The sequence below is a fragment of the Convolutriloba macropyga genome, chromosome 12 (assembly GCF_964194025.1).
Source record: "Convolutriloba macropyga chromosome 12, txConMacr16.3, whole genome shotgun sequence".
Lineage (NCBI taxonomy): Eukaryota > Metazoa > Xenacoelomorpha > Acoela > Convolutidae > Convolutriloba > Convolutriloba macropyga.
The window spans coordinates 35818331-35843783 of NC_134479.1; the positions used below are offsets into that span (position 1 = coordinate 35818331).

At 32.8% G+C, this 25453-nt stretch overlaps 1 protein-coding gene across 1 annotated transcript; it reads right to left on the minus strand.

Moving 5' to 3' along the window:
* Nucleotides 1–712: 712 nt before the first annotated feature.
* LOC142350756 (uncharacterized) lies at nucleotides 713–24975 on the minus strand. The gene is made up of 6 exons (XM_075402711.1): nucleotides 24887–24975; nucleotides 22254–22410; nucleotides 21237–21388; nucleotides 14907–15037; nucleotides 14019–14133; nucleotides 713–1110 (listed from the first exon to the last, which is right to left on the minus strand). Exons 1-6 carry the CDS (start codon nucleotides 24957–24959, stop codon nucleotides 821–823), a joined length of 918 nt encoding a protein of 305 aa, XP_075258826.1. The 5' UTR covers nucleotides 24960–24975; the 3' UTR covers nucleotides 713–820.
* Between the last annotated feature and the right edge of the window lie 478 nt (nucleotides 24976–25453).

The window sequence follows — 25453 nt, forward strand, 5'->3', positions numbered from 1 at the left end:
AATACTTCCCCTTTTTCAACTACCATATTTATTGATTCATTGACCGGAAGTTCAAATTTTGTTTCGAAATTTTGAATATTAATTATAATGTTTGTATAAACAGAAAAAGTATCAAAACACACTCTGCATGCCAAATTAATGAAAAACAAGTTCTCTGAACTTATGCTGCGAAGTCTTCGAGCAAAAAACCCTTTGAATACTATGAATCAGTACTGATATAGTTATTTAGTATTGCTGTTTCATGAATCAACACTGGTTAACTATGACACGAGGGTCCTGGAATTTTGAGCCATTTTCATTTAAATCTAGTGCACTTTTTATTTTGACAATTTTCAAAAGCGTTATAATTTTTTAAAACTTTTTGATTATTTAAAATACATGATTTCAATTGAGTCTGAATAATGGAAAAATTGAAGTACAAGAATATTAGCATTAAAAATTTCATAGTAAAATTTGACATCTTGCACAACAGAAATTGCGGTACAATTCATTAGCCTGAAATAAACAGAATCCAGGATTTCTAGCGAAAACCATGCAAATGCAGGTAAATTTTAGTAAAAACAAATAATACTTAACAGTTAAGTAAAAACTCGAATCAGTTTTTGTATGTTGTATTTTTCTTGAAGGTATAAAAAAATAATTTTCAGGTACCAGTCAGCAAACTAAATTCTTTCCAGATCTTATAAGGGTCTGATTTGAGTGCATTCAGGTCTAGATTTTGAGCTGAATTTAATTCTTAAATGTCAAGTCAATTATTTCGATCTTTAAATGTCACAGCAAACATCTGTTTTTGAAATTCAACTAACTTTTATGGCAAAACTCAACCTATTAAACGTCTTCTGAAGGCTCGTGACTTATTTTTTCGCCGGTTTTTCTTACTCCCACTGGCCTTTTTGGACTCCTTTTTATCATTTTGTCTAGATGCCGAACTTTCTCCTTTTTCATACAGTTTTGACATCTCTTCATCTGTGTCTCCGCAAATCCAGGGGCTTCCTTTGCACATGATTTCGTGTTTGAACCAATGGAATGTTAGTTGGGAGGATATGTTCCAGTAGTCGAAAGTTACGGAGTCGATCTCTGGGAGTCCAAGGTCGCCAAATCCTCGGCCCACTAAAATTTTCGTTTTTTTAAGAAAAAACTTCATAAAACTAAAATACAGAATATTATGGTTAATGCTCTCGGAAATGAATTTTCAATACACAGGAGAATACAAAGACTGAATAATGGAGGACTCAAAACTGTTTTTCTCATAATAAGTTTGTTATGGGTGCAGGTTTATGCTATTAAATATTGCCTTGTTGTTCCGATCCCACTTGTGGGGGGGGGGGGGAACTATATACTCAAATGTGTTTTTTTGTTCAGACAATTTTCGCCGATCGATATATTCATCATAGAGAAATGTGAGTGGTATCATTAAAAAACATAGAATTGGAAATTAAAAAAGATTGTTTTGAATTTCGTATTTTTCGAGGATAACGCGTGATATTTGCGTGATTTTGTTCACTTTTAGCGTAATCTTTGTTCAAATTAAGGCTTCTCTATGAAAATATTGTTTCAGAATCAGATTTCACGCTACAAAATAAACAAAATTGTGTTACCAAAAGACCAATTAAAAGACTAGTTCTGGTCACATGAGAAAGTTTACTATCAATAAATAACGAATTCAATTTGAGAGCTGTCTTTTTTTAGAAAACTTTTGCTATTTACTATTGTTTTTTTAATCACTTAGAGACTAGTCACTTTTCATATGGAGGTTCCGTTAATGACAAACTTTATATACAGTCGAATGATACCCAATGAACAATAAATTAGTCTTCAAAGAATCGATCATGTTTTTTTGTCTTCGACTCTGAGGATTCGAAAATTTTAATGAAACTTTGATTTTCTTTTTAAGATTTTATTAAATTTTTGGAGTCCTATAGCATAGATTCGCTAAGTAAAGGTGACATCGACTTCCTAATGTGCATTAGGTAAACCTAACTAGTGCTTTGAGTCGACAGCTAATGGCTGTTAAGGCTTTATAAAATAATTTTTCAAATTTTTTTGAACATTAACTGAAATCAAACTTATTTTCATGAACAGTAAGTCAGTCTCAGTAATGAAAGGACCACTCTCTTTTTTACTGCAACCATAATAATCTGGCGAGTGGTTTTATCTGCTAACTATTGGTTCTATGACTTCGATAATACGAATTCTCAGAACTTCGAAAAAAAATTCGTTTTTTTTTTTGAAATTTTGGTTCCTTTTGAAGTCTTTTCTCATCATCGTAATATTGACATTTCTCATTATTTTTGAAACAAGCGTCCAATGGATCATAGAAAAAAATTTCAGAAAAAAGATTATGGTTTAAATGGCTTTGGCACTTCACTCATTTCTGCTGATTTTTTTTTTGGTTTTTGGCTGTAATGGTCGTTGTTTTCAGAATCATAGGACTTTTTGTGATATCTCAGTTATAACATAATAATGAAAAAAATTTGTATTCCTATCGGGGCATAACGTAGTGTATTTTTTAACTGCCGTTGAGCTTCTGATTTTAATGGCTGTGAAGACTTTAAAGGAAACATTTTTTAGAATTTTTTTGGACATTAACTGATCTTAAACCTATTTTCCTGAACTGTAAGTCAATCTCAGTAATGACAGGAACTCCTTCTCTGCTACTGCAGTTAAAACGAATACGGTTAGCGCTTTTATCTTCTAAAAAAGGTTTTCTGTCTTCGAGGCCACGAATTTTCATAATTTTTTTTTCAAATTTTGAGATACTTGTTTTGTAATTTTGGTTCCCTTTGAAATTTTATCATACAATCCCATTATTGATTGTTCCCAGTGGCTTATAGAAGACGCTCTACAGATCATAGGTAAACTTTTTGGAGAAAATATTGTGGTTTAAATGGCCTCCACACTGAATTTCTACTGAATTTTCGTCTTTCGCCTGCTTTTGTTGTTGTTTTCATAATCATAAGACTTATTCTGATGTAATAATAATGACTAAGGAATGACAAATATCTTCAACTTCCTATCGAGGCATAACGTTGCGTATTTATTGACTTCCCTTGAGAGCTATTCAATTTAGTGGCCGTTAAGACTGAAAAAAAATTCGAAAATATTTTTTGAACACTAACCACTATTAAGCCTATTTTTATCATTTGTAAGTCAGCTTCAGTAATAACAGGAGCCCTCTCCTTTTACTGCAACCAAAATTTATCTGGTAAGCCGTTTCATCTGCTATCTAATGTTTTCATGACTTCGATGCCACGAGTTTTCATAATTTCAAATAATTTTTGTTTTTTTTTAATAATTTTGGTTCCTTTTGAAATCTTATCTCATCATCCTTCTCGCACTTTTCTACTGAATTTTTGGTTCTTGAATGTATATGTTGTTGTTTTCATAAGCGTAAGACTTTTTGAGATGTCCCACAGATGACATATGGTTGACAAACATCCTTTTCTTTTCTCAATGGGGCATAATTTAGCGTATTTTTTGACTTGCGAAGAAAGCTATTGATTTCAATAGCGTTGATATAACGGGTTTTCTCCAAAATTTCGTGGTTTTAGTATATTTGTTCACACTTGTTGATTTTTCGAAGTCATATTGTTTGAAAAAGAAAAACCCCGTCGCTGTTTAAAATTTATATGGGTATATGACATTAGAAAAACTCTTACCAAGATTTGTTTTGATTGGCTTCGACCCTTTTCTCGCTCATTCTTTTGAATTTGCTGTCTTTGCCTTTTTTAAATTCTTCGTGTAGTCGTAAAATACTCACAGGTCTCATAGGCTTCTAATTGAGTTTTGAGTGACGGAATTTATTCAATGCAGTTAGTTGATAGCAAATATTATTAAAGTTTTATGGTATTGTTGATTTCAAAATTTTTTTAATACTTTTCAGTTTTTGTTGTTTTCGTCAACCTTTAACTTTTTCTCATCATTGAGAGGTTTAATCAAATTCCTTGTAATTCAAAAACTATTTTTTCATTGATATCATGGCGTAGCTGATGTTTTGTCTGTCGGAGATTATGCCTTTTTGTAAAAGTTTTGTGAGTAGTTAATATTTGCGTTTGTTTTTCTCTTCTTCTTGCACATTCGCTAAAATTTTTTTTTGCGTATTTTGTTGTTTGTTTCTTTTGTAGTCTTTCAAATGGCATATCTGGTGAGCGCTGTAATGAGCCATGCTTTTTTTCATTTCAATTAGTAGCTTGGCTGTGTTACGATTTTTTATACTCAAACATTTTTTTTAGTTATCTCATCATTAGGTTGACAATTAAGCCAAAAATGTAGATGGGCTCGGGTCGAAATATTACGCGCGAACGCACATTAACGAGCATCCTTGTTTATTCCAGTGTTGTACTCCCAAGCTGAGCGCCCAAAGCATTGTAGTACTGAACCATTGTAAATCATGAGACTGTATATAGACTTTTTACACTAGCAAATTCGCTAAGCTTCATTTGCTAAGATTAATTTTTTTGAATTTGCTAAAACTATGGCGATTTGGTTCTTCTTTTGGAACCCATGACCATGTTCTTTAATTTTACAGCTATAGTAGTAGGCAAGAAACGCAAAACATGGACAGTTCATGCGTGGAACAGAAATTAAGATACAAATAAATTAAATTCAGAAAATATAAAAAAAACAGTGGTTGATTTCCCAGCAATAGCTTAAGCCCTCATAAAAAACTAACTTTCGCATAACCTTAAAAATTGTAATGGGTTATTTTTTTCAATCTGCCGTAGTTAAATCCATAATATTCATTTGTTTTCAGCGCATATATACTTCATAATGCAAAATAACGCTTTGGGTAAACGTCTTTTTTAAATCAAACCTGCCAATCAGTGTCTCAAAATGTTATAGTAACAAGTTTTTGCTCCACTAATAATTGTTCCGACCCCTCTTGAGGGGGGAGGAACTATATACTCAACTGGGTTTTTTTTTGTTCAGTCAGTTTTGGCCGATCGATATATTCATCGTAGAGAGTTGCGACTGGTATCATTAGAAAGCTTGTTCAGCGTAGAATATGGAATTAAAAAAATTTTTTTGATTTTCGTTTTTGACAGGGAGATATCGAGGTTTAAACTTTCGAGAAAATAGAGTGAATTCCGTTGATTTCATTCACCTTTTTTCGGAATTTTTGACTAAAATTTGGCCAATTTTGATAAAATTTAAAAAGAATTTTCATGAAAATGTTATTATGATTTTACGTTTAAAGACAAAATACATTGTCTGCTATCTTCATTGAAATTTTTTGTCACAAATTCCGGCTGAAAATTTCACAAAACTTTGACTTTTTCATCAAAAACAGCACGAAATAAGTTTCTTTAGTCCACTCTGATTAAATTTGCAGGAAGTTCACACCCAAACACCACTAACACAATTTTTGTAGACTAAAAAGGGCCTATTTCCACTTAAACTTCCGTTGAGAGTGCTCTGTAAATAAAACTTTGCCGTTTTTTGCTAACTTTTTTCGTTGATTATCAAAAACGCAGCTTTTACTTTTGATTTTTTAACAAACAAAATATCAATATCAATGACATTCCGAAAACTAAATATTCCTAATGGACAATCATCATTAGCAGGACTAGTTCTGTACCAAACTTGAATCGTTAAAATCCAAAAATAATTCGGATTATCATCAGTCGGTTTTTTATAAAAAAAAATTGATCTTTTTTATTAATTAAATAACAGAACATTTCAAATCATAGCTCACTAGTGATAGTTCCTGTTGGCCTCCTAATCAGCTCAAAATTATATTATCTAGTTGATTGCTTGAAAGCCTATGGTCGTTTTGACTTTCAAAATATTTGATTTTAAAATAAAAATGGCTTATTGAACTTTGCCTCCATTTTTCTCTTACTTGGTCGTTTTGTAGCTTAGTGTCAGCAATCAAAGAGTGCTCCTTCTTTCTGCTGAATTCAAATTTAGTCTTTATTGTGGTTTTACGCCTTAAGTTATGGTGTTCTGGCTTTGATCCTATTAGATTTCACGATTTTTTTTTAATTTTTAGGTATTTGCTCATTTTTCATGTTTTCTAATTTTGTCAAATTATCACGTTATTGTCAGTTCATACATCACATTTTTCGCGTTCACAATAATGCACAATTGATAATATTTAAAACCTTAAGCATATAGATTGTGCTTCTTTACCGCTTCGACAATACTTCCTCGAAGAGTTCAATTGAATTTTTTAATTTAGTGTTTAACTGTCGTTTTTACTTTGTCTTTTTAGTCGTATTTAATTTCCTGTACAATGACCCGGTTTGATTGGCTTTTCCTGGAAGAATAGTTGAGCCCACGTTCTGATTTCAGAAGATAAAAAATGGCTTTCATGACTTTGAAAATAATTGTTTTCCAAAATGAAAAAAAAAACAATACAACTTCGCAGTTTTGTTCCTTTTAATGTCTGTTTGTTACCTGGTCTCGTTAATTAAAGGTTAAAGATGACATAATTTTGGTCAAGGGAAGGTGTCAAAAAGGATTGGTGTCACAAAATCTAATGTTTTTAAAGAATTCGTTATGAATTTACTGGCTTCGATACGGGTCTTTCACAAAAAAAAAGTAAATTAATTTTTGATTTTTGTTACATTTGACATTCTTTTTGTAGACGTAAGACATGTTCTGGATAATTGCAGGTCTCGGGGACTTCCTTTGGAAGAATAAACGAACCTATTCAATTTTTTAATTTTGTAATTAATGGCTTTCATGTCTTTGGAAAAAAATTTTTTCGAAAAAAACAAGTTTTACATAATCTTGCTCTATTTCTTTTTGGTCTAATCGTTACCTAGTTTCATTAATGAGAGTTCACATAATACATTTCAAGGGAAAGCGTTAAAAGGGATTGATGTCACAAAATCTAATGTTTTAAGAGAATTCGTTATGACTTTACTGGCTTCCATACCGGTTTTTCACAAAAAAAGTAAATGAATTTTTGACTTTTGTCATAATTGACGTTTTTTTTGTAGACGTAAGATATATTCTGGATAATTGCAGGTCTCAAGGAAAAAGAAGGGCTTCTTCTGGAAGAATGGACGGACATTTTCAAATTTTTCATTTTGTAATTAATGGCTTTATTGTCTTTGGAAAAAAATTTTCTTCGAAAGAAAACAAGTATTAGTTAATTTTGCATTTTTTTTCTTTTTTGTCTAATTTTTGCTTATTTTCATTAATGAGCAGCCACATAATACAACATTGGTGTTCAACGAAGGTGGATTTGAACATATTTTGGGGGCCAAAGTATGGCTTTACGGCTTCCAAAGCTTTTTCTGGCAAGTTTTAATTGATTTTTAGTTTGTTGTCTATTTGTTGTTCTTTTTGTAACTGCATAAAAAATTGAATACCAAGAGTTCCTAATTCCCTTCTATAGAAGCATTGGTAATTGTAAACCTATGGGATGTTTTTATTGATTCCTAATGGTTTTTTTATTAAACTGAAGTTAAATGTTTTTTTTTAAAAATTCAGCGAATTTTCTAACTTTCTAACCTTTCTAACTTTTTAAGAATCTGTTCTTTTTTGTCGAATTGTTACCAAGCTTTATTATGAACTGGTGAATAACCTTTTTTTCCTGGTGAATTACAAGTTATTTTGTTTATTTTCAGTTTTTTCTGACGCTATTTTGACTTTGTTATTAAGTTTTGTTTTTTAAAACGGACATAAATTTTGTGATGTAATTAATGTTTGTTGTTGTTGTTTGATTTTGCCGTTCGTCTTCGCTCGCTTTCTTAATATCGGCATATCTCATCAATCTAATGCATCATTTTTTACTCCACTGAGTTATTTGCTTCGGAGGCTATCTTTTCGTTCATGCACCAGTTTTTTATGAAAAATTCTTGAATTTTTGTGTTTTTCTATCTGTTCCTCATTTGGTAGACAATTATGCCAAAATTGTGGATGAGCGGGGTCGGAACCTTATGTGTGATCACACATCACCGAGTCGCCTTGTTGTGATCTAAAAAGAGCTGACCATAATTAGCTATTAAACTACATTCTTTCTGTAGCAGGAATTGCATTTCATGCAAATATTTTTGGCACTATAAAAGTCGAACGAAAAATAAGCCAATGTAAAAGTAAGCCGAAATAAAAAGCAAGCCAATAGTTATGTAAAATTTTTGTAATTTATGTTTTCTAATGTACCAAAAAAACAAAGGCTCTTCTCACTTCGATGTGCCCCCCCCCCCTTATACATGCAATAAAAGCTTGTTTGTATACATTCAAGTAAACAATTAAACACAAACGGCATTTCAATATAATGATGCTGCGAAGTTCAGAGATTAATGCGTGAGAAAGAAATTACAATTTATAATAATCAATTGTTCTCAGATACTGTAAATACAATTTTGTATCTAAATGTATCTGAAAGGACGCCAAAAAGGCATTAAGCCTGTCAAGTGGTGCCTAAGAGCAAATTAATTCTTTATGGGTTGTATGATTTTCTTTACCTCCAACACCCATCCCCCGAACTAAATCAAAATTTAAAAAATGAAATGGAAAAAAACACAATTCATCTTTGATTTTAATACAGAAACAAAAAAAAACACCAATAGAGCGAAGTCTTACCAAAAAGCCTTTATGAGTTCCTCATTGTCACAAATATAATTATCTTTCAGATCATGAAGTAGATGCGGCAGTTGTTTGGATTTACACTGAACAATTTTTAAAACAATGCTGACATCCCATTTCACTAAAACATTAAACAGTTTGCGTAAGCGCCACTTAAGAATTTTGCTCTCTTGCTTAGTGCCTTTTGACCTACTTTTAATTGTCTTGATTCTTTTTGAATCATTAGTAATAACTTCTATTTCATCTTTGGAAATGACATCATTTAACTCTGTGTTATGTTGTTCATTTCTTATAATTTTACTCAGACACTTCACCAGTTCATAAACATGCAGTTCACGTATTGATAGTAAACGAGGTTTTTGTCTTATGTTGTTAATTGAGTTAAACTTTTTAATACCAAAGAGTATTCTCCACACCAGTATTTGTATTTTTTCAAGCGCCAAGAGATCTGTTTTATTAGCAGAGCCATAAATCAAAACTCCATATTGGAAAACAGGTTGTATGTAGATCTTGTATAAATGCAGCATTCGTTTTTGACTTACGAACTGTCTGAAAAATCGTAGTGGTTGAATGTGGCCAAAATTTTTTTTGTACGAACTTAACATGTTCTTTAAAAGTTAGGTTCATATCAATATGTAATCCCAAATACTTGACACATTGTGCATAGGCAATAGTCACACCGTTGAAAGAAAAGTTGGCCCTATTATACGTTTTTTGCTGATTTATCGTTAGTTTGTTTTCATCAAGCCACTTCTCAATTTCGGTTAGATCTTGTTGTACGAAATTAATGTTTTTGTTATCGTAACTACAATGCAAACAGGTGTCATCAGCAAAAAGAGTGACCTTAAGAGTATGGCAGACTTTCGGCATGTCATTTATATATAAAAGGAACAAAATGGGTCCTAACACTGAGCCTTGTGGAACCCCACAGTTTATTGCTAAAACTCTAGACTTTAGGCTGTTGTGTAGCACAAACTGCTTTCGGTCAGTAAGGTATGAAGTAATTAATTCCATAACATGGCCTCTAAGACCATAAAGTTCACACTTCTTTAACAACAGGTTGTGATCTACGGTATCAAAAGCTTTTTTTAGATCCAAAAATGCGCAACAGCTTTTTGTACTAGTGATTTTGTCTGACCTTAAGCTATCTATCACAATTGCTATAGCGTCCACTGTACTTCTTTTATTACGAAAGCCAAACTGTTGATCTGTAAAGACGCTGTTTCGGTCCAGAAAATCTACTATTCTCGACTTGAGAATTTTTTCAAAAATTTTTCTTACAGTAGCTAATAAGGAAGTAGGTCTGTAATTAGAACAAACGCTCTTGTCTCCGGACTTGTGTGTAGGAACAACTTTGGCTGTTTTCAAACAGTTTGGGTAAATGCCGTCTGCAATTGATCGGTTTATTAAGTCAGTCAAAAGGGGTGCTATGGTGCATTTTACTGCTTTAAGGAATTTGTTGCTGATTCCATACTGGTCCTCAGAGATTTTGTTTGATAATTTATCTATAATACACTCTATTTCCTTTTCATTAGTGCCAAGAAGTAACATAGTTGCAGGTACTTTGTCAATAAGGGAGAAATTTGGACTAGAGTCAAACTTACTGTTTAAGTCAGATCCTATTGTGCTGAAGAAAGTATTGAACACTTCACAATTTGGGCTAAGGTCATTCTCATTGAGACTTGCAGTTGAGGGTTTCAGACTTTTCATTGTTTTGTAAAAGTTTTTATTCCCTTGTTCTTCCTTGCAGGAGAGATATACATCAAAGTACTTCCTTTTAGTCTGTCTTATAACTGCTTTGGCTTTGTTTCGCTGCTGCTTAAACTTTAACCAATTTTCTTGTGTCTTACATTGAATGTATTCCTGATATAGCTTTTTCTTGCGCTGACATTCTTTTTTAACCTTATTATCCACCCAACATTTTTTCGGTCTCTTAGTAGACTTTTTTGTTTCTTTCGGAACATATTTGTTCAAAACTTGAGCAAGAATCTCAAAAAACTTTGTGAACGCTACCTCACTTGTTCCATACCTAAAAATTTTAGCATTCTTTACTAATTCATATTGTAAAACAAAATTCATATTTAACAGTGTTTGTTCATTTTTTAGTTTTTTCCAACACCTATAGCTGCTTTTTTCGTTATGGTAAAAGTTGCACATCTCAATCTGTGTATCACAAAGTACTGTGAAATGATCTGTTATAGCCGTTTCTACAATGGACACTGTTACGTCATGATTAGCAAAGCAAAGGTCTATTGATGTGCCTCCACCTCTACATGCTCTGGTTATTGAATCCGAGTTCATACTTTCTAACTCAAAGAGTCTTAACGTGCTTTTAAGCACTTCGGATGAACTACTGCTACGAAGCAAGTCTATATTGAAGTCCCCACAAACCAAGTGTTTCTGACCCAAGGGTATGTTTAAGTTGAGTATGTATTCTGTCAGCTGGTTTAACATAAAACCACATTTTGTAGAAGGCGGTTTGTACACAACTGTTAAAAATGTGAACGGATGCAAAAAAATTGTAAGAATCTGCAATTCATTCAGCTCAAGCTTTTGCAACAATTTTATAGGCAAGATTTTTCCTAACATAAAATGCAACACCCCCACCTCTTTTCACCCTGTTAGCGACTACCAAATTTTGATAGTTTTTTAAAGAAAAATAATTATGAGTGGGGCTTTTTGAAAGCCAAGTTTCAGTAAGTGCTATAACTTCGTGTTCAGATGTCTCGGCTAGGAAAGCTTCAAGTTCAGAAAAGTTCTTAGTAATCGATCGAATATTCTGCAGAAGTAATCGCATTAGTATACTGATTGCGTTGCAGCCTCATTCATCTGGTCTTAAGAACACACGCAATGAGAAAAACAGTTAAAAAAAATTGCATGTTTTTGAATTTTTGATGTCACCACGTTTTTCCTCCGCTTTTTTGGAGGTATTACGCAGCTTTCACGATGTGCTAATTTGGAAGGTTATTGTAAATGGTATAATTATGTACAGAATCTAAAAAAGTCCGCGGAAATCTCAGACACTCAGTTCCTTACCCTTATGGATAAGCAGTCGCCAGAATCACAACCACTTTTAATTTTAAACCTAGTAAGAGTCCGCGAAAATCACAGACACTAGGTTACTGAAGCTTCTGACTAAGCAGTCGCGGAAATCACAACTACTTAAATAAAAATCTACTAAGAATCCGCGGAAATCACAGATTCTTTGTTGTTTTCATACATAATTTTGTAGTCGCGAATATCACAACTAATCTTTTTCACGTAAAAAGCTTATAGGAGTGTCCGCGGAAATCACAGACACCCGACTGCCAACAAAACAAGTGACTTTTTTTTAATTATAAAAAATTTCTTCGCAATCCGAATTTATTAAAAAAGGCACAAAAGAAAAAAAATTAAAGAAAGTAATACAAGACCAACAAAATGAACACCCTCCCGCCCCCTTGAATACCTGGAGCTTTACACGACACAAAATACTTTAAAAAAAAACACCAATGTCAAATTTGCTCTTAGTTTCACGTAATACACAAAACAAATTTCAAACAATCTTGTCCGTTTGATTGAGTTTCTTTCCATAGACGTTTACTTTGTCTTTTTCTAGTCCGGCGTTAGATCCGATTTCTCAGTATCGCGATCTCTCTTTTGCCCCACATAAGATCCGGTAGCAAATTGCTTGCGCACAACTGGGTTCCTCAGATTGTCAAGACACTGTTTTGATCTTACGGGAATAAATACGTCTTTGCCATTTATGTGACAAAGTACAGATATCATGCAGTTTCTGGTAGACACCACATAATTTCGCTTATCAGCTTCCGCCTTTATATCATGCTCAACAGGAGGCAATCGTTCCATGATGTAAGTGTTTTTATTGTTTATCGGATTTTTAAAGTCGCGAAGTTTTCGTCGGTTTTTGAATACTCCATCCTTGTCTTTGAAATATAAACTTGACAATAACTGTGGGCATTAAACCTCCAGATACTTCTCTCCGGTTTGGCAAGATTTGATACGCTTTCAAACTTTTATCAACTATATCCTTAACTTTAAGTTGATCTTTGAAAAAAATCCAAGATATTTTGGCACAATTTTGCTTCGTCTCGGGCGTCAAATGGGGGGTTTTGCAGAATAACGCAATCTTTACTAGTGTATCGTTCCTGGTTGCGGAGTCGTTCATCAAGGTAGTCGCAGAAATCAAAAACATCTCTAACCTTTTTCGCGGTTTGTTGGTTACCTTCTTTGAGCTCTTCGTACATCTTTTGCATTGCTTCTTTGGTTGCTGGGTCGGTAATTGCTTCCACCATTTGGGTAAAGGATGCCATGATAATCTGGGGAAAAATTAATATTTTTAATCCAGGGAAAAATTTGGGACTAAAAGATGAACTTTTCTCAAAATGGTTTCGAAGAATGAGGCTTGCAATGATGTTTTTTCAGTTCACTTGAGCCATTTTTTCTATGCAGAAACGAGCGACCAATTTAGAACGTTGAACTCTTGTAAGCAGCAGTTGCATGTTTTTTAATCAATTCGATAGTTAACTTGTCCAAGAATAGTTTTACCAAAATATTTTATGAAGTAACCGAGAGCAAAAAACCCCTTCAGTTTACTTCTGATATCGACATATTACCGTTATCAAAACAGGAATCGAAAAATTAAAAAATTAATTTTTTGAGGGGTGCAAACAGAGTGATGGCTATATAAAGCAGTGGGCAAACAAAAAAGAGCCAAAAAAACGATAACCAATGTTTTAAAAATCTAGTGGTCGGAGGCCTCAGTGGACCGCTGTCAATGGCCTTGCCTGTCACCCGCTGTTGGATGTAATCCAGAAACCATGGGCCGGTTACTGCGGTGAAGCGCGCCTACTGGCGCGCCAGGGAGAACTTATATTACAACTGTGTCCAAAAATTCGGCTTGCTTGACGCATTTTTAAAGGTTAGGCTTACTTGCCTATGGGCCTGCTCGACGGTGGCGGTCAAGCAAGCCGATAGGCAAGCAAGCCGAATTTCGAAAATGAGGTCAAGCAAGCCGAAAATTTTTCGGATACCCGTATTTTAAGTTGCCCCTGGCGGGCGCGCGCGTCGCGGCTTCGCCGCGATAACCGGCCCGCAATTTCCGGATTACATCCCACAGCGGATGAGAGGCATGGCCATGGACAGCGGTCCGCTGAGGCCCATACCCGCTAGATGTCTAAAAATGGACGTATTTTTGTTTCTTTGGTGCATTGGAATACATTATGCACTATAATAGTACGCGCAGTATTGATTGTAACGGCTGACAATGTATTATTTCTGATAGATTACATAACTATTACATAACTTTCGGCTTGCTTTTCTGTCGGTTTGCTTGCCTATCGGCTTGCTTTGCATTCGCCCTGCTCGACGGCCACCATTATAAAGGTCATAATGTTGTGGATTTTGTACGAGATTGATTTAATACAAATAACCACGTTGTTTAGTGGACTGAGATCAGTGTGTTAAGGGTACTCAACCTAATACGTATGGGGCACCTTCGACCACAGTCACATGATGGTCTCTGCGTAGTTGACCCGGCCCAAATCCAATATCCATTAGCATGTTCATGCATAACTTCGAAGCATACACTGCCTGAAAACAAAAAGGATTCGTATTGAAGTAAACCAGATGCAATAAATTCCTTGAAGCTATTCAATCAATGGAAAGGCATGTTGACTCTCTCAAGATAAATTATCCAGGGCCATGCGTGGTTCCAGGCCTTTAGTTTTTTTCGTGACCCTATACTAATAATTCATATAGGCCATCTATGATCTGAGGTACGGCTGGGAAGAATCACAGCAAAATTGGAAGATTTTTGAGCTCATTAGGTTACGCCATCTTAATGTTGAAGTGTGGGCTGAGCAAGCCGGTTGAAACATGGGTTGAGTATATACGCCTATTTAAAGGGCGCCTAAAATTATACGGATTATTTTTTGAACTGAATCGTTTTTTTTTGGTATTTCACGCAAAAGCTTTGTTATCTTCGTTTTTTTAAAAAAATATATATATTCCTTTGTTTTCAAATAGAACAAATTGAAGCTTTTTATAGTGTAAATTTGACGATATCACAGTTTTCGCACACGTATTTTTTGTTCAACTAGGACTTCGAATATGAATTCTAAATCATCATATGTATTTCCCCAGGCCGAGAAGAGATGTTAATCTTGCAGCAATCCTGTAATGCGGATGTTAACCTTGGAGCTTGTTGCTGGAAAGTGCTTCGAGATTATGCATAATGTCGTTATAGAGTAGTGCAAGAAATTACGAGGTCTAATTTACTGGGTCGGTCTCGCCCAAAGTCCTACTAAAGAATTTGTATGATCTAAAACAGCGCCAAACAAAATTTATCTGATGAATTGACGTACCGATACATAGTTGAGAGTCTTTCCATCTTCGTTGTAGTCCATCAGTTTTGCCAAGTAATCATCGGGCTGAATATTCTGAAACTGAAGGCCGTACTTTTCATATTTCCTCACTTGTGAATCACAGCAGCCAGCTAAAGCAATACGAGCAGGAATCAAATAATTAAATAATTTTCGATTGTCATGCGCTTTTCAGCTAGGCCAAGAAAATTTAGCGGGGGGGGGGGGGGGGGGGGGGTTGGGTTCCAAACACACTGGCTATATAGGATCACCGAGAGGTGGGAAAATAAAATTGCCTGATTGGTAAAAACTATATCTAATAGTTTGGCTAAGCCTTCATTCACCATAACATAAAATCGTTACAAATCACCGATAGTGATTTACTTAGCTTGCAAAATAATTATTGCAAAGCCAGAAAGTGGTCTATGTCAAATGTTCTGAGAAGCTAATTGCTGTATGGATATGACATGTTTGTCATGCAAAATTTAACTACTATTCATATGATTTTATCAGATCATTTATTCAAAATTTTATAGAAGATATATTAAAAAATGAGGATATTTTAAAGTTTCTATGGATATTTTAAAGAGTGAATTAAACTGGCATTGCCTTGGTTCGCAATGTAATGGGAAGTTATAACTAACCACTGACATGTTAGAGTATTTTTACTTGAATTGAGCGCATCAAATGAGTGAAAATTTGTCATTTTCAACATAGAAATTTAGTATAATTGCCAAACATCACTTAATAAAAGGAAGCATTTATTTGATATTCTGAAAATATAAAAGAGTTTGGGCTGCAAGTTTGGGGAGCGGAAACAAGTAACAGAAAATTCTTTGGCTGATTTGGATATTTTTAAATTTCTGTGGCGGATATGAAGTTGCTATTTTAAATAACAATCTCAACATTTGACTCTACAGAAAATTATTTTAGATTTTTTGGAGAATTTTGCTTAGTTTCTAACTTTTACTTTTCTGGTTTTCTTATTTGCGTTGGGATTTGAAGTTACTTTCCTCTAAGAAAAATAAAACTGAAACTAAATAAAATAGCTTGTAACCAGAAATGATATGGGACTACTCAATAAAAAGGCTTGGTAACAATAAGACAATAAAGAACAAAAACAGTAAAGTTGTAAAATTCGCTTTTTAAAACAATTAATTTCAAAGTAATGAAAACCATAAGAAATCAACTAAAATACTCCATAGGTGTACGACTACAAATGCTCCTATAGAAGGAATTATGGACTGCCGGTATTCATTTTTTTATGCGGTTACAAAAAGAACAACAAATAGACAACAAACAAAAAATCAATTGAAACTTGGCAGAAAACGCTTTCGAAACAGTAAAGCCATACTATGGCCATCAAAATATGTTTGACTGCACCTTCTGCGATCACCGATAATGTATTATGTAACCTCTCATTAATGAAGCTATGTAACAAGTAGATAAAAAGGAAAAAATGCAAAATAAATTAACACTTTAACTTTTTTTCGAAAAAAATATTTCCAATTACAAAAACGCCAATATTTACAGAATGAAATAGTTAAATAAGTTAATTTATTCTTCCAAAGCAAGCCCTTGAAAATTGAAATTCTCCAGAATATGTCTTACATCTACAAAAAGAACGTCAAACATGACAAAAATCAAAAATTAATTTACTTTTTTCCGTGTCGAAGCCAGTAAAGTCAACGAATTTTTTAAAAACATTTGATTGTGTGGCACCAATCCCTCTTGAAACCTTCCTTTGACAACAATAATGTCATATCTGGCTTGTAATTAACGAGACTAGATAACAAACAGACAACAAAAGAGCAAAATTGCGAAAATACAACTTTTTTTAATTTATAAAACAATTGTTTTCAGAGTCATGGAAGCTCAATAATTACAAAAGGAAATATTAAATAGGTTCGTTTATTCTTCCAAAAAATCCCAAGAGACCTGTAATTATCCACAATATGTCTTACGTCTGCAAAAAGCACGTCAAATTTGACAAAAATCAAAAATTTATTTACTTTTGTTTGTGAATAACCCGTTTTGAAGCCAGTAAAGTCATAACGAATCCATTTATTGTGACACCAATCCCTTTTGAAACCTTCCCCTGAAAACAATAATGTCATATTTGGCTGGTAATTAACGGCTTGTAATTAACTAGATAACAAACAGACAATAAAAGGAGCAATATTGCGAAGTTAAATAGTGTTTTTTTTTATTTATAAAACAATTGTTTTCAGAATCATGAAAGCCAGCAGCTATCCACTAACATTAAAATCGGATCACCTATTCCTCTGTGAAAAGCCAATGAAACCGGGTCATTGCACTGGAGTTTTCGAACGACTAAAAATACAAAAAAAGAACAGTTTAAGGCATAATTTAAAAAAATTCAAATCAACTCTTCGAGAAAGTAGTGTCGTTAACATCATATCCTATATCTTCAAGGATTTTAATAATATCAATTGTGCTTTATTTTGAAAGTCAATAATATGATATACGAACTGTCAACAAAGTGACAATGTGACAAAACTAGAAAACGTGAAAAATGGGCAAATACCTAAAAAAAACTTTAAAAAAAAATGTGAAATCTAGTAATATCAAAGCCAGAAAACCATATCCTAAGGCGTAAAACCACAATAAAAATTGAATTTGATTTCAATAGAAAGAGGAAGCATTCTTCCATTTCTTATAATAGGCAACAAGTTGGCCAAATTAAGAAAAAAATAGGGGCAAAGTTCAATAAGTCATTATTTATTTTAATATCAAATACTCTTAAAAGTCAAAACGACCATAAGCTTTCAAGTAGATCAGCTAGATAAAACAATGTGGAGCTATTTGGGAATCCATTTGGACTTATCATTAGTGAACTTTTGTTCGAAATTGTCTGTTATTTAATTAGTGTACAAAAGATCGATTTTTTTAATAAAAAATACCGACTGATTACAATCCGAAATATTTTTGGATTATACCACTCCAGGATTGATTCAAAACTAACCCTGCTAATGCTGATTGTCCATTAAAAACTCCTAATTATTCGAATGTTTTAGATATTGATATTTTGTTAGTTAAAAACTCAAAAATAAATGCTGCGTTTTTAATAATCAACGAATAAATTTAGCAAAAACGGCTAAATTTTAATTACATAGCACTCGCAACGGAATTTGAAGTAGCAAAAGCCCCAGTTTGAGTCTAAAAAGATTGTGTTGGTGATGTTTGGGTCTGTACTTCCTGTAAATTTAATCAAACTGGACTAAAAAAACTTATTTTGTGCACTTTTTGATGAAAAAGTCTTAATTCCGAAAATTTTAGCCAGAATTTTTGACAAAAAAAATCAATAAAGAAAGCCTACAAAAAATGTTTTTTGTCTTTACAAACAAAAATCAACAACGCTTTCTAAAAAAATTAAAAAATTTTAGCAAAATTGGTGAAGGTTCATTCAAAAGTTCCGGAAACTGTGAATAAAATCTCACCGGAATTCACACTATTTTCTCAAAATTTAAACCTCGATAACTCCCTGTAAAAAACGAAAATTAACAAAATCTTTTTAATTCCATTTTCTACGCTTGACAGGCTTTCTAATGATACCAGTCTCAACTCTCTACGCTGAATATATCGATCGGCCAAAATTGACTGAACAAAAAAAATACCCAGTTGAGTATATAGTTCCTTCCCCCTCAAGAGGGTTCGGGACAGTTAGTGTAGATTATTTGGAGAATTTGGCTTAGTTTCCAATTTTTGCTTTTCTGATTCTCTTAATTGCGTTGGGATTTGAAGTTACTTTCCTCTAAGAAAAATAGAACAAAACATCTTTAACATTTTGTAACGGTAGTTGTAAACTGAAATAAAACTTTTCTTGATGTCAACTTCAATTTTTTTAATTAATTTTCTTTTCTTTTTTTTTCCTCTTCCCTACTTAAATTTGGCTATTTAATATATTGAAACACTTTTTAAGAGAATTTCAAAAAACTAATTGGGATCATGTTGCTCTCTTTTCTTCTTTGAAATATGGTTTTATAGCTAATTTCTCAACATTCGAATAGAACCAAACATAGTTCTTAGACATGCTTGTTATATCACTAATGGTTACTTGACTCAGCTTGAAAACTTCTGGCGTTTATTGAGAACCGCAGTGCGGTTCGAGATATTAAGTCATAATTTCGAAGTGACTTCTGCAGAGTAACATAACCAAGAAACTCGCACTTTTTAAAAAGAGGAAAACATATGGAATTCAACTACTGGCTAAGTAGCATTTTCTGGCGTTTTAACTTCTGGCACTGCAGACTATCGCCATTTTAACATGTGCACGTGTTTTAAGATCATCTGTGTCTGACTACACTTTGATAGATAACAACTCAAAATTTCTCTAAAATTGTGTGCAGTAATTTCGTTGTCTGTAATAAACCCAACGCAGATGGCATTAATTTAATGAATTATTTCTCAAACATTACGTGACCTTACAGGCTCGAGCGGCAAATTTAAGAAGTTAGCAAATTAGGTTAGCAAAAGTTAAGAATTTACTCCGATGGACATCCGAAAACACGATCAAACGAGAAAATATTTTTATACTCAAACGAATGTAATCGCCAGCGTTGCCGATCTAATTTTTTCTACCGAGTTGCAAACTTCAACAATTCGATGTCACTGGCGCGTGATTTTTCCAACTATAACCCATATTCAAGTCCTCCCAAATTCAAAAGAGAAGTCAAAGAATATCTATTTGATTTAGCTAAGAAGAATTTTAATTACAAATCATACCCATATGGATGGACAGTGTTTGAGGGAAATCAAATTCAAGCCCCGTTAGGGTCTTACTAAGCGTGGCAAAACCAAGTTTAGTGAAATTCATTATTATTATTATTATTATTATTATTATTATTATTATTATTATTATTATTATTATTATTATTATTATTATTATTATTATTATTATTATTATTATTATTATTATTATTATTATTATTATTATTATTATTATTATTATTATTATTATTATTATTATTATTATTATTATTATTATTATTATTATTATTATTATTATTATTATTATTATTATTATTATTATTATTATTATTATTATTATTATTATTATTATTATTATTATTATTATTATTATTATTATTATTATTATTATTATTATTATTATTATTATTATTATTATTATTATTGTTATTATTATTATTATTATTATTATTATTTCGGGGATTTATTCTGCCCTCCGCCCCCCTCCTTCCCCAGTGTTTTCTTACGCCCCCAGATACAAATTTTATGTTGTGATATAAGAAGTTACTATGTCAAAAAATAGCACGTGTGCCTGGCGCGTGTAAAAAAATATAAGCCCACTAAGCTTGGGGGTGGCAAAACAGAATACATCCGGATTTTCTAATGAAACTCACAGCATCTATTCTGTCATCCCCCCGTGATTTTGAGGCCCCCAGTTTTGAATCAGGTTTTATTATATAACACAAGTAATTATGTAAAAAAGCACGTGCACCGAGGGGGGCGTAACAGGTATATGCCCACTAAGCTGGGGGATACAGAATAGAGATCCAAAAATCAAAAGCGAGGACTGTTTGTAGATTTGCAAACAAGGGCTGAATTCCACGAAAGTTACAAACTGAAAATGATTTGGGTAATAAATGGAGTGCCTTGAAAGTGAATGACGTCAATTATAGGTAATCACGGAGTTTCGGGAACTTTAAATTACCAATTGTTCAATTTCCATGTTTTGAGGACTCTTTAGGAATTCATGTACAAAATGTGAAAGCAAATTCCAAGATTTCTTTTTCAACTTTTGCGAATCCAAAATCGCAGATCCGAAACCCCGGCAAGTCACTCAGATCCGAGACCCAGGGATCCAAGACCGAGGGAGATCCGAGACCCAGGCAAGTAAAAACCCATATTTTCAAATAATAATATGGTTTCTGCCTAATGGCAGCGGAAATTTCTTACAGTGTTCTTTTTGTGAGTACGAATGCTCTTTTTGGTGACTATGGCTACTTTTTGCGTTGGAAACTTTCACGTGATACCATCATTGTAGCCAAGAGCTAGTGGTCAGGCTATAGTCAACCTGAAGCCATGTAAAACGAGAACCCATCCTCACAGAGAAAGCTTCCTCTTAAATGTATAGTCATTCCCATAAAGTTGCAACGCCAACGCAAACGAACGTTCGAAAAACTCTTTACATGCAAATGAACTACAAAAAGCTTACCTCTGAATGTATTAAATTTGAACTTTGACCTTTAATTGAAACGTTTGATAGCGTTGCAACTTTATGGGACTGACTATAACAATTTGACTCTGTTACAATGTTCAACAACGATTTGATGACGCTGACCAACTTACTAGGGTTTACAAAATTGATCATGTTGATCTTCGAATAGTGCTGTTTGATGATAATTCTGAACCAGGCTTTGCTAGCCTCTCCATCCAAACGGGAGGTTGAACCAAAATTGGAGCCCTGCTGTGTAAAATAAGCGTCCAAACAGTAGTATCGACTGAAACACGAGGAGGGAAATCAAGGAAAGACTCTTTGAAATAAGTCATAGAAATAATAGTCTGAAATGTGGGGAATAATAAGAAAAAGGGCAGCTGAGAACAGGCTACTGTAGGCCTAATGCTGTTCCGCTGCGATTACGCAGGAACTAAAATTATTATTATTATTAAACCATAAATACATAAAATGCCATCAAGTTGCAACAACGCAAATGAACCATTTAAAATTATTTTTTTTTCTGAATGACCTAGAGTTTCAGATGCAAGTATTCTGCTTGTTTAAATTTAAAAGTCTAAATAACTTTCAACTCTAACCAAGAATCTCATTCAAAACTCTCCACATTTTTTAGCCTTTATCAACATGTGAAAACATATATCCGACTAAATAACAAGAAGACGATTTACTTCAATTTACCATAATTGTTGATGATAATAAACAAACCTCCCAAACAAACTTCCCATTAACGAAATTCTTCCTTTAGATAACCATGAACTATTCCAACTAGACAGGAAGAACAACGCACTTTGCGCTCAAAAACTGCAATTTACTGGCCATTTATGGCAAAGGACAGAACTTTTTTATATTAAAAATAAGAATTATGAAGGATATTAGCTCACCTGAGAGTTTTCTCGTTGATTAGGATTACAAATAGAAGTACATTTGTACATTTGAAATTTTTTACCAAAGAAATTTGTTCTCTTTGTGCACTTAGAAATTTGTGCACTTAGAAATTTGTAAAATATAGAGGTTTGAGAATTTAGAAACTTAAAAATTTGTACTTTTACGAAAATTTCATTTTAACTGCTTGATTTCAACCGAGAATTATTTCCGTTACTCGTAAGTGAGCGATCACTAAGATAAAATACCTGCGATTGCGGCACAACAGTCCATATAAGGAAACTCCGTTTGGAATCCAAAAGACTAATGATTCCCAATCTGGCGATGGTTGACCTCGATTGAAATTCTGGGTGAAATTTATTCCATATTCTTCCAAATGCGAGCACGTGACCTCTTGTACTAGTTCTGAAAGTAAAATGCAAATAAATAAAATCACAATCAATGCAGGTACACGGACTGAGTACGCATATCATTATTTCAGCACTGAATCAGAGTAGCTTTATTCTGTATTTTGAGAAATATTGTGATTAAATTTCAAGCAGAATTTACTGATAAAATTATTTCACTACGACCACAAAAAATGTCAGGATAAAATTAGATCCCGAAGTTTGACTTGTGCGTTATTTATGTAATGAATAGAACAAATAAAGTCAGGCTGCCCACCTTTGATTAGATTTTGAACACCTATTAAAACTTTTAAACGTTGCGTGGAAAATTTCGTGGAAAGACCGCAGAGAATATATATGTTTTCACCAACCAATGTGCACTTGACAGTTTCTTCTGTGGTGCGGGGTATAACTCTTCTTAAATGATTCAGTTTTTGAAATCCTTTTTTAATGGCTATTTCGAGGTGAAAATTCTAAGTCATGCTGGACGTAAAAACTAAACCGAGGTCCTTATTTTGTTTTTCGTTTCTGAATAAAACAATTATCTTTTTTCCTCAGTGGATCCATCATCACTGAATTGGGTAGTATGCAACTACCGAAATAGATGAACGAAAAGAAAAGAACCGCCCACCCAAAGATTTACAGAAAGTCTGGAAAGTCAGTTCTTAAATCTACTTAGAACATTTGTGCCTATCAAATTTTCTACAGAAATAAAAACAAACTTTTACTTGCAGACCGCTAGAATGAGCCCCCTTAAAAACTATTTTGAATGACTCAGTTAACTCATTTTTCATAACTTTTATCTATGGATAAAATTTTCAACGACCGGGATGATAATAAGAGTGAAATAGAACCTTGCTAACTATACTGAAAAAAGTCGAACGTCAGTCCTAAATTCGACGTTGAACAATTTCCCACAAATTTTTAGCCGTTTTATTATAGCTTTATATTGGAAAACTGATCCAGCACGGTAAAAATTATCCTTGAACTGTTCCCCCAAAGATTACATTAAATAAAAATCTGATTTTATATATATATATATATATATATATATATAAATTTATAAATTTATATATAAATATATATCTATACATATAAGTATATTTGATTTTATACAAAGAAGTTGAAAAGATATGCTTCCTCGCCTTTTAAATTTTTCGAACATTTTGACAATAAGATTGGTGACATTTCGACTCTTTGACATCATTTAAATTCAACTGAAGCATTGCATTTATTTTTTTCTTTTTAAACCCTCTTAAAAAAGGATTTTCGTGTATCAAGCTGTTTTCTTTTCTTTCTCATTTCACAGAAAACACAACAAAGAATCCCGGGAGACTTCTATGCGGCTTTTATTGTTGTTTTTTCCAGAAACAATTGAATTGATATCGTATATAAGCACAACAATGACGAATTTGATACAATTTTCTGCAATCCCTTCAATTCCCGTCCCCTATATTCCAGATTACTACAAATATCATTGTTTAATTAAATAAAACGTTCAATATCCATCTTCAAACTGTAATTAGTGTAAGAAATAGACGAATTTATTTGAAACATCTTTTCAATCATAAAATTCTATAATTTTTTAGATTAAAATACATTAGAAGTTCTTTTTAGGGCAACAGTCCACTCATTATTCAAAAATTTTATCTGTGGATAAAATTCCAAAGACCAAAAGTATAAAAGGAGGAGAGCAGAGCCGTGCAAAGTACACTGGAGAATTCCGAACGTTAGTTTTCAACTCGACTTGGAACATTTTCCCGCAGTTTTTTTAGCCTATTATTTTAACTCTATACATGGAAACTTATATAGCAGTGTAAAAATCACCCTTGTACTGTGCTCCAAGACATTACATTAAATAAAAACCGAGATTATATATATATATATATATATATATATATATATATATATATATATATATATATATATATATATATATGTATATATATATATTTATATATATATATATATATATATGCACAAGAATAATCACTCTGATACAGATTTCTGTAATCCGTTACATTACAGGTTACTCCAAAAAATCAATGTTGAATGAATTAAATCGGTTTAATCTCTATCTTAAAACTGTATATGTTATAATTAACTGAGCCAAACTGTTTTAAATATTATTTTTGTCAAAATACTGTATAGATTTTTGGCAAAATAATTGTAGCGTTAATTTTATGATGTTTGAAATCTGTATAAAAGTTGCCCAAAATCTGGCTCCGATGAGTATAATAGTTGAAAACTTCTACAAGAGAATGACTTGAACCTTAACTAATTTTCGAGATGTAAAATATGCATTGTTTTCAGTTTTGAAAAAAAAGTGCAGTCATCAATTTTAAAAATGATGTCCTGTCTCAAATCGAGTTTAATTTTTTTGAAAATTTTATTTCCGTTCTTTATATCGTAAATTTCAATCCACTGCAAAATTAATTGATAAAGAGTAAAAAAAATTCTCCCAAACTTTTGGGATAAAATGTTTAAATCATTACCTTGTAATAATAAAATCTGTACAAAGATAATGCGAATTTTGTAGTCTAGAACAGTGATGATTTTCCAATTCATTTTCACTGTTAGTGTAAACAAAGTATCTCAACAAACAAAAATTAACAACAAAACTAACAAAATGATGACTAATGTTACAACTATTTGAAAGTCATGTTTTATAATCTGTAAATATGCTCAGAGAAATAAGAAACGCTGAAACATCTCATAAGTTAACGCATCAGAAAATAATCTAACCTGCATAATTAGCCAAGACGGATTTTTATGGATTTCCGTAAACAGTTGACTTATCATGCTGAAGACATTGCTCTAGTTTTGAAAGAATACGAGAAAAACACCTTCGGCTTCTTACCTTATTTCGAGTCTCTAAGGGTCAATTTAATGCTGGGAAAATGAAACAGAATCCGTTCTTGACAAGTTTACCCCCTCCTCAGCAAAAATACATGTTTCAGCATAATCTTTGCATTTCATACTCTTACATGTGACAAAGACTGTTGCGTTTTATTACTATTCGTGCGATATTTTTTCAAAACAATGGCTTCACTTTTTTGACA

Excerpts from the sequence above, each read along its gene's own strand:
- LOC142350756 (XM_075402711.1), bottom strand. The coding sequence starts at position 24,959 with ATGAATTGGAAAATCATCACTGTTCTAGACTACAAAATTCGCATTATC. Across the intron at positions 22,411-24,886 it reads ACAGATTTTATTATTACAAG|AACTAGTACAAGAGGTCACG; the intron begins GTAATGATTTAA and ends TTTTACTTTCAG. Across the intron at positions 21,389-22,253 it reads CTGTTGTGCCGCAATCGCAG|TCGATACTACTGTTTGGACG; the intron begins GTATTTTATCTT and ends CTCGTGTTTCAG.